General features: G+C 32.4%; 1 protein-coding gene across 1 annotated transcript; it reads left to right on the plus strand.

Annotated features, from left to right (window-relative positions):
- The first annotated feature begins 1,766 nt into the window (after positions 1–1,766).
- Positions 1,767–9,033, plus strand: LOC142323013 (dynein axonemal assembly factor 6-like). The gene is made up of 3 exons (XM_075362113.1): positions 1,767–1,875; positions 3,404–3,627; positions 8,776–9,033. Exons 1-3 carry the CDS (start codon positions 1,767–1,769, stop codon positions 9,031–9,033), a joined length of 591 nt encoding a protein of 196 aa, XP_075218228.1.
- The last annotated feature ends 10,987 nt before the right edge of the window (positions 9,034–20,020 follow it).

Raw genomic sequence — 20,020 nt, forward strand, 5'->3', positions numbered from 1 at the left:
CGTCCATGATACTTGAGAATGCCAACAGATATATCCCACAAACATCGGGTAATCCTAGACGTCCTTTCGTTCCATGGTGGAATGATGATTGCAAATATGCTATTAGGAATCGACGGCAGGCACTACGCAAATTCAATAATAGACCTACAACTGAACATCTAAATTTGTACCGCAGAGCTAGAGCGGTCTGCCGTCGGGTCTTCTTGAATGCTAAGAGGAATTCATAGACGAAATATGAGAACACCATCTCACGTACAAAAAATATGTAAATTAATTTTTCTAATACCCCTCTTTACAAGCAAAAAGATTCTTTAGTACACTCACAAAAAGTATCCCTTTCTAAGTAATTTAGTAAAATTTATTTGTTTTAGATTCATGTATTCTGTTGTGACTGTGGATGTATGGTGTTTTTAGTGCAAAAGTAAAAAAAGGTGTTACGAGTAACGCGATTTTAAACATCTCAATATTCTTCCAAAATAATTGCATATCAATACACCATAGACAAACACATTTATCATATAAACTATTATTGTAGGTACCAACCATCTTTTCTTGACTTTATGTAGAACAAGTAAAGAAAGTTTGGCTGTGAAACTTATTACAAACCCCTACAGAACCAACACAATAAAGAAAGCAAATACTATAATTCGGTGAAAATCTGAACTCCAAAGATGACACAATTTACAAGTACGTATTCAAAAACGATAACATTAAGGTAAATATTAAAGTGAATTTGACCTGATCTAGAATATGGTTTTAAAAAGGGTAATGACAAAATTCCAAGTTTACAGCTTTCAAACCCTCAAACATAACCTAATACGTGCCGCTTTGATATGAAATACATATTATTTATTTAACAAAATTAGCAGCAAAAGCAACAAAAAAAATGGCGTTATTCACAAACGGTTACTATACAGTATACTGTATACTATACAGTATTACATACTTTTTCGAGGGCTTTTCTCCTCCTGAGTCAGTTGTATAAGAACAGAGAAAAATCAGAACAGAAAAAAGGTGTCGATAATCAAATACTCATATTTTAGCTGGTACGGGTACTAAATATGAATATTAGTTAAAAGAGCTAGTATTTCGTTTGGTAACTTAAAAAACTTATACGGCTGAACAATAATTTTTTTAAATAATTTTATATATATGGGAAATGTAGTATCCCATCATTAATTTAACGAGAAACATTATTACTTTTTTTTGTATGTAGAATTGCAACTGTACTTAATAGTACTCATAAAAAGTTACAAAAATTATAGATAATCACACGTTAGGGTTTCCAATGTTTATAGCGCTATAAAGCAACGTGGACGAGTTGAAAATTTGCATAGAAGTGTTGTGGCTTAAACTCCTACGGTAAATTGTATGCATGTACTATTAAATAAAAAAAAGGGAGCAAATGTTTCGTAAAATGTTAAAGATAAAAAAATATAATAATTATAAAATAAATTAAATTCCAATCCTCTTCATCTTTATTACAAACACCAGAATTATTTATTCACGAAAAATTATAAATAAATAATGTAGACTTATTTATTATTGTAAAGAAAAAATATTTATGTCAGAACTAAAGTTAGTTAATTGGCAAAACTCACTGTTGCTATAGTAACTATGAATAACACTTCATATTTGTTATGAACTTTACTATACCGAAAAAGTGTTAAATAATTATACCAAAAGCATCTGCCTAATTTAGGACTTTTTGAGAAAAATAGTAATTATTTTTTTAGTTTAAAACATAGAAACAGATAAGCACAATCATGGAAATTGGATATGATGGTATGAAACAGTTAGTACAATTGTTAAATCCTATTCAGGAAGATAATTCTAGTGATGATGATCTTCCAAGCAATGGAGTATCAAAATTAAGTATGACACAAAATTAATTTTCTTTTGTTATTATTATCATCAAATTTTTTAAATATTTTATATTTAATAAGTATATAGTTTTAGTAGTTGCAGTTTTAATTTTTCCCCTTTTATTTTAATATTACAGTTATTATTAAAATATGAATTTGAATATAGTAGTAATTATGTTTATAATTAAAATTTAAAAAATATATAAATAAATCCAATTATCCATAAATTTATGTATGTTTATTAAAACTATTTTTTTTCATTTGTTAAATTATAGATGCTACCATCCTTTATATTATACATTATACATATTTTACTTTCCGCCTAAAATTACATTATAATGTGATGTGTGATGATATTACAAAAAAAAAAAAAACACAGTCCTCCAAGTCATAACCATTTTGCACTTAGTTAAAAACTCTTAAAACCACATTAAATCAATAAAAAAAATCCTTGTCAATTGCTAAAACTGTTTGCGGTTTTAAGAACTGATGTTGCACAAATAGCATTTGCACTGTTAATAGATGGCTGTAACTACATTACAAAGTTTTGGTGAAAAGTATATAATTTATACATTTTTACATATTAACTTTCATTGATCAACAATATAAAACTGTCTTTTTTAAAATCTGTGACAGCTCACTTTCAGAATTCCTAGAATTGAGATTGCAGAAAATCTTTTCATGGTACCATTCTTGTGTTTTAACATTTTTAATATAAAAACATAATTTTTAAGCGCAGTTAACATTTCTCTAGGTTATATATTGATGTTTATAAAAATTAAATTGAAGACAAAAGTTTTCAGTATTCTTTCATTTCTAATTTTTAATATTTAATTTTAACTCTTAATAAATTTTCTTCTGTTGAATTCTATAATCTAGGTGGATTAGCAATATATATATATATATATATATATATATATACATTTCCATTATTTATAAAAAACAGTAACTAATCACACAAATTCATTATAAACCTCTCTGATAAAATTCACAAACACAATATTTTATATATTACTTTGTGTAGCAGTCCATATACTCTCACATTAATTATCTCTTTTAAAAGCATTATTTGTTCATTTTTAAGTTTAAACATGTTAATTCTTATGGTAATAATAAATAGTACTGTATGTTATTATTATTATTTAATAATAATGTACATACAGTGATGCACACACACACACACACACACACCACACACACACACACACACACACACACACACACACACACACACACACACACACACACACACACACACACACACACACACACACACACACACACACACACACACACACACACACACACACACACACACACACACACACACATACACATTCTTCATGATAATTAAACTTAGACTAACTGATATTTAATAATAAAACTTTCAAGATATTATCAGAAACATTCTATTAACAATATTATGCCAATGGAACACAACAGATATGATCTTAACACAATAATAACAAAGCAAAACTATCTCTAATAATACTGCATTTCAGGCTATGTATAAATATTACATTTTAGTTTTGAATTAGGTCCAGGAGATATAAAAACAGTAAAGGTTAATGTGAAAGGCATATCAGGAGATAATGAAAGTGATAATAAGTGTGATAAAAAGTACAATCCAAAAGCAATATGGCAATTGCATGAAGTTCCAGAAATACAACTATGTGATGATGCATCATATGATCCAAGAGAAAGACCAGAACATGACATAAAATATCGTCAGTCTGTTACTCCTGAAGATATTTATTTGCAAGTAATTTTTTTTTTCATTTATTTGTCTTTAGAATTATTTTGTATAATCTCTCTGTAAATAAACAAAATGATTCAGGAGGAGAGAGAAATAATTTGGGAACTTATTCTAGAGTTTGAAATAAAGAAAGAAGATCATACAAACATATGTCTGAAAACCCTTTATCGAGTTATGACTAGCAAAACAATTTGCCTGAATTTCAATTCCTCTGGTGATATGAGATCATTCTGAAATTTTTAAGGCATTATATAAAGAGTAAACTTGTTTGTTTCTTATATTTTCTAACCTGAAAAATCGAATAAAATAGGTCCTAGAACTGTTTCTCCCTAAATTTTCATGTATAAAATGTAAAACAGAGAAATTTGGTGACGAAAAACATGTTTATTAAATTTGAGGTGCATAACTTTGTAAAATGACTCATAAATACATAAATTTTACATACTATCAAAACTTGCAGAGAATTTAATTTTGAAAAAATTAATATAATAAAAAGTTTACGAAAAAAAAATTTGAATTTTGCTGATGCTCATCAAGTCGATAGCACATTTTAATTTGTTTCCCCAATAAGTAATTTTCAAGTAGTGTAAGAAATTCATAGTTTTAAAAATTCTAGATAATTTCTCTCTGTGACATGTTGTTCTAGTATGATGGGTTTATTACTTGGTAGTCAATCATGCCACACCAAACGTTTACCCAAAATTGTTACTGAAAATTTTATTCAATTGGTGGGTTTTCTTCAGACCATCGATATTAATTCTGTGTTTTGTTTACGCTATTATGGGTAGCTTTATCCAAAAATAGTATGAACGAAATTAAGTGGTAATTATTGTTAACACACTGACAAAACTCTGCAGTCTTCTGGCACAGTCACCGAACTTTCTGAACATGATAAGGGTGCAATCCGTGTGCATGTAATGTACTCCATACTGTACATTGTAAAAATTCTGAAAAAATCAGATGAAACATGAGTGCTGGGAAGTGTGCCATTCTCACAAAGGTCTGTATTTATTATCCTAAAAACTGCTGTTTTAAATTTTTACAAATTCATAAAATTATTCTGCTAAGTTTTGTTCAATTTTGTTTTTAACTATAAAAACTGATTTTTTGTTGTTTTTCACAGTTTATTACATCAATTTTCTCAGTATTAAATTCTCTACATGTGTTGATAATAAAATATATGCATTTATCAGTCATTTAACAAAGTTATTGTACTTCAAACATAAAAAACCTATTTTTCATCACCAAATTTTTCTGTTTTATGCTAGATATCATGAAAACTATGAGGGATATAGTCTGACATCTGCTTTATTCGATTTTTCAGGTAAAAAAGATAAGAAACGATCAGGTTTACTACTTACATAACCCCTTAAAAATTTGAATATGGCCTCATTTCACGTGGGGGAACTGAAACTCAGGCAAAATGTTTCACTAGCCGTAACTTGATAAGAAAGCATTTTCGGACATATGTTTGCATGAAATATTTTCCTTATTTTAAGCTCTAGAATTGGTTCCCACATTATTTTCCTTATCTCCTGAATCATTCTGTAAAATAATAATACATTTTTATTTATTAATTTAATTTTTTGATTTTTGTAATAGAACCGCTACATATATGCCTTTATGTATTGCACAGAAAATACAGAAACTAAAAAACATGTACACAAAAGTTACACAATTCAAAATTCACACATAAGTAATATAAAAAAATAAAAGCTAACTGTCTATTCATAACATTATAATACCAAAAAAAAAAAAAAAAAAAAATTAGCTACTTAATATATTTTTAGAGCAGTTAAGTAATATTTTGCATGTTCCTAAAACTTAAACTCAGATGAATGATAATGACTTTACTCCACTATTTTCTTTGGCATTATTTCAGAACTAAGGTCTACAAAACTAAATTAAGATAATTTCAAAATTAAACCAAGATGAGGGCAAAATGGATCATTAAAAAAAATAAACTAAAAAAAATTACAAGAAAATATTTCAAATGAATAATAATAATAATAATGTAATATGTAAAGTATGGGAACCCCTTAAATAATTTTTTTACCATTAAATGTAGAAAAATAAATTTACTAAATGCTGCTACTCAAACTGATCTATTTTTCAGCATGAAATCCCTGCTTGGAATGTGAAAAATATTAAACAGACACCATTTTGATTAGGATTGTACTAGCTTGAAATATTTTATTAAAATTTTGTTTTTCATGTCCCTTTCATACAAAATTTTTGAGTTGCCCTCACCATGGCAGCTTGGGTATTGTGTACTTTCATTATCAGTAACAAAACTTACTTAGCGCATTTTACGAGCTAGAAGAAAAAATTAACAAAGCCATGTGCACGTTGATTTTTTTCAATTAAGAGTTACCGATGACCTTGAATAAACATACCAGGGCAATGTAGCAGCAGAGGGAATCATTAGTTGAGCAGTGGCTACCGTGCAGGAGAAAACAATATGAGTACTACGGTTTCATGAAAGTGGATCTGTTGTTTACTGTCATTGTCGACACGTGTTGTTATTGTTCGTAGACAATTTAATTCAGAGTACGGCTGTGATCCTTAAAATGCAGACTCCATTTAACGTTGATATCAACAGTTGAAGGATACAGGAAGATTAGTTCACAAAAAGTGTGTTGACAGACCTCCCGCCGACTCCGACGAAGTTGTGGATCGAAGAAGAGAAATTTTTCAGAGAAGTCCGCGTTAATCTACTCATCGTATACGAGTTTAGAACTGGGAATACAGCAATCGACAATTGTGAAGGTTCTACACAAGCGCCTAAAACTTAACGCAATAAAATTCAATTGGTGCATACAATTGAAAATGACGATCTGGTATTCGCCGTTATAATTTTGCTGTGGATATTCTTGATAAAGTAAACGAAGATAATGCGTTTTTTTAAGAAGTAATTTCACTATGAAACTACCTTCCATGTTTTTCTGGTAACGTTAACAGTCATTATTATCGGATTTGAATTAGCAAGAACCCTCACGTCATACTCTGGGATTTACTTGTTAGGTCCTACATGTAGTTGGACCTATAAGAACAATTTCCTCAACTTTAAATTAACCATGATGAACCAATTCCCTGGCCACCTCGATCCCCTGATGTTATGTCACTCAATTTCTTTCTTTGTTGGTTTGTCAGAGATATAAGGTGTACTTAATGATTGTCAGCATCAATGAAATAAAAAGAAGAATCGAAGGTCTAATTATTGGAATAACTCCAGATACTCTTCGTAATCTGTAGTGTGAAAAATGTATAGACATTTTATATCCCACAAAAGGTGCTCATTTGAACTTAAGTGTTGTATACAAAACTGTTTGAAATTCCTGTTTCCAAAATGATGTTATTGTTCAACAATAAAACATGCATGTAAATACTTCTTTTTTTTGCTTGATTATTTTGCCCATAAGCTTAAAGCTTGTCCGTAGGATATGAAAACTTCCATGCCTGACCGAATTCTAACCTGGGACTTTTGGAGAAAGGCCAAGACACTACCACTCTGCGACAGAGATCTGCAGAGTATAACACTACTTTGTTATTTTTTTTTTTATTAATACTTAAAATGTACTGAATAATTTATTTATGATCACTCTGTGTATCGTTAAGTGGTAGGAGCATTTGCTAAATTTCATTTCTCTATTTTAAATTATTGATTAAAATTTCTCATTAAGTATGGATGGCTATTACCACATTTAATTAACACAGATACATATAATTTACAATATAGTGATCAGATATTTACATATACTGATATATAGATATAATATGTGTATTCATATACATTATACATATTATATAAAGTAAGAAGAGGAAATTATTATATAGTATAAGTCAGGATTTAGAATTAAGGAAGAAGTATATCAAATGTCATGTATGGAGTGTTCTATTGTAAAGAAAAGAAGCGTTGATGATGAGGAAGAGGGAAAGGAACTAGATTGAGGTTTTTGAGGTGTGGATATGGAGGATGGAGGAAATAAGATGGTTAGATAAAGTGACAATGAGGAAGTAATGAACTGAATTAAGGAAGAAAAACACTTAAGCAGGAAGTAGGCAAAAGAAAAGGAAAGTAGTTAGGATTTGTGGTCAGAGGAAGTGGATTCTTGACAACTGCAATGGAAGAGTCAGTAGAAGAAGAAAGAAAGTGATGAAGAAAAAGAAGGATGAGGAAACCTCTTCTGTAATTACAAAGGGATAAAGAAGGGTTGGGATTGAAATGGATGGATACAGTGGTGGCAGAAGGGACTTACCAGCAGACAGAGTACTAGATGATGATGATGTGTATTAAACAGTATATGTGTATATTGATATATCAAAGGTTTTTTTTTATGAGCATGTATTTCAGTATTTGTACATAAAATAACTTTTATTCAACATTAATGTGTGTAGCAAGATTTTGGCATTTATGAATGATGCAGTTGTCATTCTGTATAAAAAAATATTTTAAGATGCGGAACAAGTTGTTATCTACTGATAGATAATGTTAGATACAAAATTTGTTGTCCTACGTCTTCTGCCCATATCTCTGAATCTTGAATGGAAATGAAAGACTTAATTATATTTTTAGTAGAAGCCTGTTAGAATGAAAAGATACATTCACACGGTAAGTTTGTTCTTATTGTTTACACCAATGGTTTTATGTATTACTTTGTTTTTTACTTAAAGGAAGTGTGAATTTAATTGCATCTTAAAACTAAAACAGAAAATTAAAAATTTGTTTACTAAAATGATTTCATAAGGAAATGAATCTAAAGTGTGGTTGTTTGGAATTGTTTCACTGAATACTTAATTTTTGAATTAGACAATCGTGAATAAATCCTATATCAGTAAAGAGATAAGATGATATACATTATTCATTTTTGTATTTTAATAATTCAACTATTCAATAAATTTTACTTTAATAAATAATTTAACTTTTAGATATAAATATAATTAAGAAAAATAGATGTTATATATATTTTTGAAATACTTTTTTTTTAAATTAAGATAAATATTAATTTTTTTAAAGTTTTTTTTAAACATAGCACAGTCGATATATTATATTATTTATTATTATATTATATTATTTATATATAAATAAATGAAATAACCTTACCAACAATTTGTCATTTATTTATTTATATATAATTGTTTTTTTTGTTTTAGCTTGGACTTAAAACTCCAGCTTCAGCTAGTTGTGAAGCAATGTTGATAACAGTGTGTTTGAAAAAAGAATCACATGATGATGTTGATCTACAAATTTCTAGACAACACATGGACATTCGATCTCCATTATATCGTCTTAGCTTACCATTACCTCATCCAGTAAATCCTGATAAATGCACTGCTGAGTGGGAGAGTGACACATGTATACTTAAAGTAACTTTACTTTTAAATCGAGAACTTGATTATGTAAATTTCTAATTTCTCAATAAAGTTTTTGTTTACCTTTAACGCAACACTGAAAGAGTAAATATGGTTAACTTGAAAATAAATATAGTGAAACTTTGATTGTCTTATTGCAATTACTTCATTTAATTTTCTTTCATTTTCTTCTCTATTTGCAGTTAAGTGTCAGAGCCCATCAGCCATAATTTGAACTGTTTGCGATGCAGTGCTATTGCCCATACTTCCTAGATGCACTTAAATTTATAAGCTTATAAAATGAATAACTTAATAGAAAATGATCAATCTCATTAAAATGTAAAAAATAATTTACACAGGTTACATTAAGTTTCAAACACATCTTATCCAATACATATATGGTATCACAATGAAGACTGTACTTAGTATTTAATAATGATAGTAATAGTCACTTATTTGTTTATTATAATTTTTAGCTCCTATGGCTGAGCTTGCTTCTCAGACAAATTTATATGCTACCTTGATCTATGATCAGAGAAAGTTTCTCTGGGGGTTGACTGCCTTTTGCATCTTCCCTCCCCTTTCATTATACATTACTCCTTCTTCCTATTATGAGTGCTGTGAAGATCAGGTCAGCTATCATCCTGGTTTCATCTGTTGGTTATATTAGCATTTTCTAGTGTTTGGCAGGGATGTGTTAGCTGCATCATTATTAATATTCAGTGAAGTAAAAACAACCGGCTCTTTGCTAACTAAAGTGCCCAAGGATCAGTTTCCTAATGGGAAGGGGACTGCATAAAATATCAAAATAGCAGCTGAGTTGTGCCTGCCAGATAAAGCCAGGTTTTTTGTTTCTAAGATTTAGCTGTATGTGTATTTTCTTCACTTGGTCTTGATTTATTAGATTAATCAGCGTATAATTTTCACACAAAAATTTCCACTTATATATTACCACTTTGAATTATAAAATTCTATTAAACAAGAGATACATCAAATTGTATTTCAACAGGAATTTTCTAATCTGTAGAGTTTGAGTGTAGATGTAATTTTTACATAGTCTGATGCTTCTAGATATTTTAATATTTCTAGTTCAGTTGCTTGTTGTTATTAAACATTTAGAAAATTTATATGTTCAGCCAACTCTGTTTATCTTAATAAATATTTTTTAGGTACCTAGAAGTCTATCAAATGAAGATTTTATTCAATAGAACAGAAAGACATGTGTAATGAGCAAAGGAGATATTTATGTTCATGATAATGTGCTCTTGATTAAGGCCATGCTTAGATCTTGTCCATACTGTTGAAAAGTTTAATCAGATTCAACGGTCAATAGAGTGATTTGTTAGTAGAGTAGAAAACAAATACTAGTCCCCTTTTACAAGGTGGAAAATATCGTGCCTATAGGTGGATGGCTCTATGTAGTGAGTCTCAAACGATGGCCTCTGGGCACCAGGGTGATCCCAATTGTATGAAGCTCTAGCTCCAGTATGCACGCGCTCTGTTGGAGTGGTCTGTTTTATCGCTGGTATTCATGGGAACCATATGTATGTCAGTCCCAATAAATACTGCTTCAGTGGTTGTTGGTCTGCTTGAAAAACCAACCAACCCAGGAGTTATGAGAGACTTCAACTTACTTTATCAGCTGAAGATTTAGCTAGTGATGAGGAAACAAGAACTGTTATGGTGGGGAAGAAATTTTCATGTGTAAGATTCCTTGTGGTGAAATACAGTGAGGAAGGTAAATTGTTTGGTAAGATTTCTCCCTTCCTGATAAATAAGTACGGTGTAAAAGGTTGTATTTCTCTAAAATCTGTTAAAAAGCTGAGGAATGATGCCCTGCTTGTTGAGGTGAATAATGAAGAACAGTGCCGGAAACTGCTAGCCCTTAAGTATTTAGGGAAAGATGGATTGGTAGTGGAATCCCATAAGATGCTGAATTTCATAATGGAAGTGAATTTTTCCTTAACTTGGCTGATGCAAATTTACCTGAAATAACAAGAGTTGTCACTGCAGTAAGTAACGACAGTGGAGAGAATTATGAGAAAGGAGAATGGTGTTGATGTACCGACATCTTCGTTAGTTTTAACTTTTTCAAGTCCAATCCTTTCCTGACCTTTCTATTTGTGTTCAACCATATATACCTAACTGCAGACACTGCTTCCAGTGTCAGGTTTTGATACCAATAAAGATGGTTGCACGAAAGAACAAGTTTGTGCCTGTTGTGGCTGTAAGGGACACAATGAAGAAGAGAAATGTGCAAATTGTAAAGATCCACACTCAGTAAGGTGTCAAAAATACCCCATTTACAAAGAAGAAGAAGCTATTTTGAAGATCTGTACTGAACAGAAGTTCCCTTTCCTGTGGCTCATTAGGAATACAGAAAGTCCCTCAGCAAGAGGAATCCTGTACAACCTGGTGTAAGTTTTGTTCAGGCTCTCTCTTGTAACAATATATAATACACAAAAAGAGAATGAATGCAGATCTTGCAAAGAACTCACCAAATTAGTAAAGCATCAAGTAAAATTCCTCACATTTTCCTTCTGGCAAGAAGGTAACTTCTACTAGAAAAACCTATGGTGGTTTATTTAAATCCACTTCATTCGTTATACCATCATATAAAGTTCCTGTTGAATAAATTACGCAACAAACAACCAAGAATCCTGTGAAGGGATCTATTAAAACAACATCGCCTTGTATTGCATCTCTGTTCTCTCAGGCTTCCAAGTCCCCTCCACCATCTCGAGGTTTCTGAGGAGATGGAGGTGGATGAAGTGCCACTTCTTAAAGGTCGTAAAATCAAAAAATAAAAACTGGATAGTATTTGATAAGTAAACTGCATGCAGAGGTTTTATATATAACAGGAAAAAGTACTTTCTATGGCTACAAATATTATTAAGTGGAATGGTTGCGGTATCCATTATTATTACTGTGCGGATATTGGAATCTTTTTAAAGGAAGAAAATCCTTTAATACTGGGTCTCCCCATCATGGATCTTTTCGTAGTATATCTGCAAAAGATGCGACCATCAAACTGAGGGAAGAGGGATATAAGGGTGTGGCTGTTTCCCTGAAGGAAGACGTAGTAGCCATGCAGATTCCACTGACTACAAACATCTCTGCCTTCTCAGCAAAGGTATTGGCACCATTAAAAATGAATAACTGCAACTTGTACCTTCCCCAAAATTCTGATATCAGTGAGGATAATCTATCCAATCTGTTTTTACAAAGTCCTTTGCCCTGCCCAACTGGTGATTTCAACATCCATCACTATTTGTAGCTCATCATCATATTTATCTCGAGGTACTACAATTGATCGACTGAGACAGATCTTGGATCTCTGCTTGTTGAACAATGGGTCATATACATTTGTCTTCATCATCAGATACATTTTTGTTGCTCAATCGAAACTCCATATACGGATGCCTAAGAAATATCAAGCTTGCTAACAGATTCCACCAGTTATAACCAAGGATGTATATATACCTGCACACTGACTAAATCTCCACTCCTGGCTTCCCCCTTTTCCTGGTAACACTAATAAAGCATTTCATCTGGAAGAGGGAATTGCCTGCACACACAGTCATAACAAACCAACAGGATGTCACATACCACACAAACACCAATGGAATCAACACATACAAGACAACAAATCAAATACATACACCGATAACAATATATCGCACAAGAACCATGCAGGAAACAGGATAAAGCTTCTCACATCCACAACACCGATGCGATACACACCCCCACAGCAGTCAAGACAGAAATCTCAAATAGTCACACTAGCACTCCAAACAGTCACACCACTTACCAGTGGCCACCATCAGATGCATGAGCAGAGTGTCCCTAGCTTCATTGCACCCAAGCGACCTCCCACACATACGGGGGACCCCCTAAGCACTTAGCCAAGAACCTGTCCACCCCCACGCCCTCCGGCTACATTTTCTTCTATGGAACTTCTCATATAAATGCAGCTTTCTCATGACCATCCTGACGAATCTTTCCACAGTCTTCCACTGTGCCTCACCTTGTAATAGGATCCGTAGGCTATCCTCAGGGCGAAACATGTGCTCACATCTCAGGTTGCCCAGCATCTCTCTCTCTACGCTCTATGGCGAATTGTGGGCACAGAAAGAATACATGTTGGGTGTCTCTCTACCTCGCACTCGGGCAATTTTTAGACAGATCGAGCCCGAATCTGTACAAATAAGACCTGAATCCCTTATAACCCGCCAGGAATTGTGTTAACTCAAAACCCAGCATGTCATGGGTCCTCTGGCACCAGGTCCTGATGTCCCCAATAAGGCGATGGTTCCACCTACCCTTCGTGGCCCGGTCCCACCGCTCTAGCCATGTTTGTGCGATCTCTTCTTCTATTTCTTAAGCAGAATGCTTCGTTTCTTCTAGCGGGAGTGTCCTCAGTTCCCTAGTTCTGCTACCAAGTCTACAGGCGGGAGTCCGTCCAGCAGTCACCTCAACCGCCTCCTGGACACCGTACTACAGGCGGCCGCTACTCTGGTGCAACAACTTCTGTGGATGGATTCCAATTTACCCCTTTACTTGGCAAATCTAACAAACCCGCCCACAACTCAGCGCCATATAGCAGGGTTGAACAGATCACACCAGTAAGCAGTTGTTTTCTTTGTTGGATGGACCCTCTTATATTCGGGAATAGGCTAGCAATAAGCCTACTCATTTTCTCCGCCTTCTCACAAGCCTGGAGTACGTGAGTACTAAACCTTAGTCTAGAGTCGACCCAGATTCCCAAGTATTTTATGACCGCCTGGGACACAATTTCTCTGCTATCAAGGATCAGTCGTAGAGTTGGCCTCCTCCTGGCAGAGATCACCACCATCTCCGTCTTTTCAGGAGCCAACTCCAGTCCTACCCCAGCCATCAACTCAATCTTTGTATACGAGTGAGTTATCTTGTCTACAGCCTAATTCCTTGTTTCCTCCTCCACTAGCAACGCTATATCATCAGCGTAGCCAAATAATGTAACCGATTGACTCCCACGTCTCACCTGACGCGTTTCCAAAATTCTCTGTGGAAGCGATCACAGTCCGGTCGTTATCTCTGTCGGTAAAAGTAATTTGCCTTAGAGTCGCCACACAGATGGGTAGTTCGGAAAACGGACGGACTGGATCGGAGGATTTCTGTGGCTAATACAACAAGAGTGGTTGCGCAATCCACCAATTTCTTGCCAAGTTTACACACCTAATACTCAATAGCGCATATGGATCCCTTTAACATCTGTAAAGTCAAGCCAGACCTGTTTTTCCTTGGTGGGAAAGACTGCAAAAATGCAATAAGGGATCGTCGCAGTGCTTTACGTAATCCCAGCTTAAGACCTACAACTGAATTGCTGTGCACCTTGCGCAACGCGAGGGCTGTTTGCCGTCGTATGTTCCGGTGTGCTAAACGGAAATCATGGATGAATTATATCGATAACATTTCTCAAATAATTCCATCATCAGTTGTGTGGATAAAGATTCAGGCTATGTATGGATCAGGACAGTCACCGCAGTCGATTGTACTGGAAAACAATGGCATCATTGTAACAACGCCGATGGATATGGCGAACACATTTGGAAATATTTTTATGGCAGTTGATTTAAATCGTGATACTGTCATGAGTTTATCAGGTGTAAGTTGCAGAGAGAAAGTGTGCCATTTGTTATCGGAGATTCGCAAAATGAATTAAACATTTCTTTTTCATTTGGTGAACCTTTTCTTTTGGTATGCCTTGAATAATTCCCGTAACGATTCCAATTGGAAATCATAATATCAGGCACGTTTCCTCACCTTCAGGATACTGCATTACATCTTTTGTGTATCTATAATAAAATAATTTCTGATCAGGTTTTTTAAGATTCTTGGTCAGAAGCATTGGTGATCCCCATACTAAAACCTATTAAAAATAAATCATGTCTCTCAAATTATCGTCCTATCTTCTTGGGCAGTACCCTGTACAAGGTGATGGAACGAATGGTAAACCGTTGTCTAGTGTGGTACTTAATTGTCGGAACTTACATAAAACATATTTCACTTGAATGGTCGGCAGACTGGTGTAGCTGCGTGACTTAACTCTCAGGGTATCTAGTCAAAGGTGTAGTAGTACTAGCGGCGACAGTCGGCCCTAACTAATATATTGTAATTTCAGAACTTACATAGGTCAAATTTCAATTGTAGGGTCGGCAAACTTGTGTATCCGCGAGACTTAACGCACCAGGTACCTAGTCAGAGGTTTTTCAGTGCTAGCGTCGACAATCGGGCCTAACTAAAGTATTATAATTTCACAACTTACATAGAACAAATTTCACTTGTTTTGTCGGCAGCAGGTGTAGCCACAAGACTTAACACACCAGGTACCTAGTCAAGAGGTGTAGCAGTGCTAGCATCGACGGTCAGGCCTAACTAAAATATTGTAATTTCCCAATTTACATTTCTGAACACTTTTCTTTAATCCACTCTTCTTTCGCTAGTTCGCACTTCCTGCTTATATTATTTCATAATTGTCGATAGTTCCTTTTAGTTTCTTCATCACTAGCATTCTCATACTTTCTATGTTCATCCATCAGCTAATATATCGTCTGAAATCCATGGTTTTCTACCAGCTCTCTTTGTTATGCCTAAGTTCACTTCTACTGATTTAAGAATTTCTTTTTTAACATTCTTCCATTCTTCTTCTACGTTTTTACCTTATCTGTTTTACTCAGACCTCTAGTGATGTCCTCCTCAAAAATCTTCTTTACCTCCTCATCCTCAAGCTTCTCTAAATTCCACAGATTCATCCGACTCCTTTTCTTCAGGTTTTTAAACCTCAATCTACATTTCATTATCACTAATTTATGGTCGTTATCAATGTCTGCTCCAGAGTAAGCTTTGCAGTCGATGAGTTGATTTCTAAATTTTTGTTTAACCATGATATAATCTATCTGATACCTTGCAGTATCATCTGGCTTTTTCCACGTGTATATTTTTCTATTATGATTTTTAAACTGGATCTTGGCAATTACTAAATTATACTTCTTGTTAAACTCTATAAGTCGGTTCCCTCTTTCATTCATTTTGCCCAGCTCGTTTTCAGCCACAGTATTTCCTTCTATGCCTTTTCCAATGCTTGCATTCCAATCTCCAACTATTATTCAATTTTTATCTCTTTTTATCTGTTTAATTACTTCATTAATTTATTCGTATACACACTCTATCTCATCATCATGGGCACTTGTAGGCATATAGATGTTAACAATTGTTATCAGTTTAGGTTTAGATTTTATCCTTATTATAATGATTCTATCATTATGCATTTTGAAATACTCTACTCTGTTTTCTATCTTCTTGTTCATTACCAATCCTACTCCTGCCAACCCATTATTTGAAGCCAAGTTGATTATTCTAAAATCACCTGAAAAAAGTATTTTTCCTCTTCCCACCAAACCTTGCTAATTCCTACTACATCTACATTTATCCTATCCATTTCCCTCTTTAAATTTTCTAACCTATCAACCTTTTTTAGACTTCTAACATTCCACGCTCCGATTTGTAGAATGTTATTTTTTAATTTTCTGGTGACCCATTCCTTAGTAGTCCCCACCTGGAGATCCAAATAGGGGACTAGTTTACCTCCAGAATATTTTACCAAGGAAGGCATCTCCATCTTTGTTGTATGAAAATGCAGAGAGCTACATTTTCTTGGAAAAAAGCAGCTGTAGTTTTCCATTGCTTTCAGCTGCGCAGTACTCAGAGGACTGAGTGCTGTTGATATGGCCGTTTAAGTTGTCCTGACTTACGCCCTTAACAACTACTGAAAGAGCTGCTGCCCTCTTTCAGGAATCATTCCTTAGTCTGATTATCAACAGATACCTCTCCAATATGGAATGCTTTAAACGTTGTTTATTTTCTATTGTTGACCATTACATATATTAAACGTGAATTTTTTTAACATATTCTGATAATAGAAATGTAGTCTTAATTTTTTTTTTAAATCGGTATCATTTTGTTAAAAACCAGTCTTATCTATATTACTGATTGTTATCTTATGGATTTATTATTAAAATATATTGCCTTTATAGGACAAACTAATATACATTTTAAATAAATTAACAATTAATGAAATCCACCTTACCAGCATGTTGATATGAACTAGATCTTTCAGCTTGCTTGAAAGCCATCATCAGGAGATAAAATTATTTCATTAAAGTTAAAAATATTTAAAAGATCACAGTTAAAATTTAAAACAGCCATAACTGTATGTTCCTGCCACTATACTGAAGGAAGATACATGTACTCTGGTGGATTATTCCTTTTCTATATCAGTATACTGGTAGAACCATACAGTCATGACTTTTACATGTGAGCTTTTAAATTTTTAACTTTAATGAAATAATAATGAATAGTGAATAATAAATAAATTTAAATATTGAGTAAATATTATTATATTATAAATATATGAGTAAATATTAATGAATACTGAATAGTAAGTCGAAAGACCTTGTGTTGATATCAACGTGCTGGTAAGATGAATTTCATTAATTATTTATTTATTTATTTAACATATCTGAGGTACCATGTTTGAGAAATTAAATATACATTTTTTTAATTTCTTGGCCAATATTTTTTGTTGAGTCATATCATTCACAACATACATATTTTTTCTCTTTTAATAAAACTAGTACAATGACCTTCACAAATCAAAGATCCACGATTGGCATTGCATTAATTTTTATAAGTATTAATGTTATGTATATTTTAAAACATAATTTATATAGAATGCTTCTGGTGACGTAAACATGTACATTATAAATTCTCTTGCATTAAATTGATCTTTGTAAATATTTTAATTTTAATTAAAATAACTTAAAAAATGCAGATATTTCTGTCATTTGGGTTTGATTTAAATGCATTTATCATCTGTAATCATTTTTTTTTAATATACAGAATAAAACACATTAGGGCATGTAAAGGTTGAACTACAGGAATAATCTATATGAACCTGGTTTACTCATTATATTTGTAAAACAAATATTGTTTTATTATTCTGATTAAAATATAATATGCACTCACAAAAAAATTTAAGCACAAACCATGGAAGCAAAATGAACTGTTCTGGTATTTGCCTTACAACCAAGGGAAACCATGGTAAAACCTTGGTCAGAACATCAAAAATATTTTAAAACATTCATTGTACAAAAAAAATATGTTACAATCAGAAATAATTTAAGTTCTTCCAATTATATTATGTTCTGAAATAAAATCAATCAAAAAAGAAAAATCTCATATTTTTTGAACATATTCTTGTCAGGAAGGAGCCCCCCTACATTAGTGAACATCAAATATTTACAATTGTCTTTACACATTCATAATTATAAATACAAATAAGAACAAACCCTTGTTTTGATATACAAGAAATTAAGTTTCAGTACCTTAAAATATATTTGTTGGGCAACGTGAAAGTTTTTCTTCGAAATATTTGTAATTAACACTTTAAATATTTTTAGTTTTCTTTTGTAAAAGAAATAACAATTAATAATTACATAAATAAAGAGTATAAAAGTTAATAAATGTTTTTCAGTAATAAAATATTTTAAAAATATTTCTTAATATAAATTTAACATACAACAAAATCAAACAGAAATTAATCAGATAAATATAAAAAAATATTGTACTTGCAATAATAATTAAACAATATTTATTACTTTCAATGGTGAAAGAAAAACTTATTTTACATAATATTAAACTAAGTGTTATAATTTTAATGAAAAATTTCTCCACAATATTTCCAAATAAAAATTTAAAACATTACAATACATTTAATAATTAAACAAAACATGATTTAAAAATATATTATGTTTTTCGTTTTACTTGAAACATTGATTTTGTGTATTAATTTTAATAATTATTTACTAATAATTTTATATTTAAATAATTTCCTAATATTTTTACATACGATCATATTAGGTCATCAGGAATGAAACTGTATAAAAATTCAAGCAGATAGAAGAGTAAAAACAGAAATACAGACGATAAGAATTATATATTAATTAGATATTTACGATATCTAATCACTAAAACCGTTATACATCCTGATGCTCCTGGTCTCTTGTACAAAAAACAAAAAACCAGGAGTTTCTTTACTTTTATATAGAAAAAGACACTTTATTGAAATTCTTGATAGTATTTCACCAGACTCATCTTACACAGCAAACACAGGTCTCATGTGTTTTGCGTACACAACATAGTTACTGTGATTGTACATTGCAGTTCTAGCTCGTTGTTCAAGTCTCTCTGCTTAATCAAATTTTGATATTTCAAAATCGGTTCATTTCCAATTTCTTTTTCCTGTTTAGCCTCTGGTAACTACCGTTTTAGATAATACTTCAGAGGATGAATGAGGATGATATGTATGAGTGTGAATGAAGTGTAGTCTTGTACATTCTCAGTTCGACCATACCTGAGATGTGTGGTTAATTGAAACCCAACCACCAAAGAACACCGGTATCCACGATCTAGTATTCAAGTGCGTGTAAAAATAGCTGGCTTTACTAGAACTTGAACGCTGGAACTCTCGACTTCCAAATCAGCTGATTTGGGAAGACGCGTTCACCACTAGACCAACCCGGTGGGTTCGGTTCATTTCTTCTACCAGCACGTAACTTTACACTCTGTATAATAATATATCAACTCTATTGACTCTATTATTTCTATCTTTTAAATTTATTCGTTTGGCTTTCTACAGAATTGACTTTTGTAATAACTTGTAAACTCGTTCCTACCTAATTTGGCTTTAACTTCACATCATTCTCTTTTAGTTTGACTGTACTTCATTTATTTTTATTGTTTTATGGTACTTGACGCTTTTAACTTTTAAAGTGTTTTTAGTTGACTTCCCAGTAGTATCGATTAATATAATGGCATAGCCATCACAAAATTTAGCTTTCTAATGTAATCAACCAGACCTCCTAAGTACAGTCGTACAAAATCTTCCATAATTGAGAATTTGAATTTTACCTGGATTACAGTTAACTCCTGGATGAAAGAATTACAT

This window comes from Lycorma delicatula, chromosome 4 (genome assembly GCF_047948215.1).
Source record: "Lycorma delicatula isolate Av1 chromosome 4, ASM4794821v1, whole genome shotgun sequence".
Lineage (NCBI taxonomy): Eukaryota > Metazoa > Arthropoda > Insecta > Hemiptera > Fulgoridae > Lycorma > Lycorma delicatula.

Bases quoted from the DNA above. Each gene is read 5' to 3' on its own strand.
- LOC142323013 (XM_075362113.1), top strand. From the start codon at position 1,767: ATGGAAATTGGATATGATGGTATGAAACAGTTAGTACAATTGTTAAAT. The intron at 1,876-3,403 runs GTATGACACAAA...GTTTTGAATTAG, and splicing joins CAATGGAGTATCAAAATTAA to GTCCAGGAGATATAAAAACA. The intron at 3,628-8,775 runs GTAATTTTTTTT...TTTTTGTTTTAG, and splicing joins CTGAAGATATTTATTTGCAA to CTTGGACTTAAAACTCCAGC.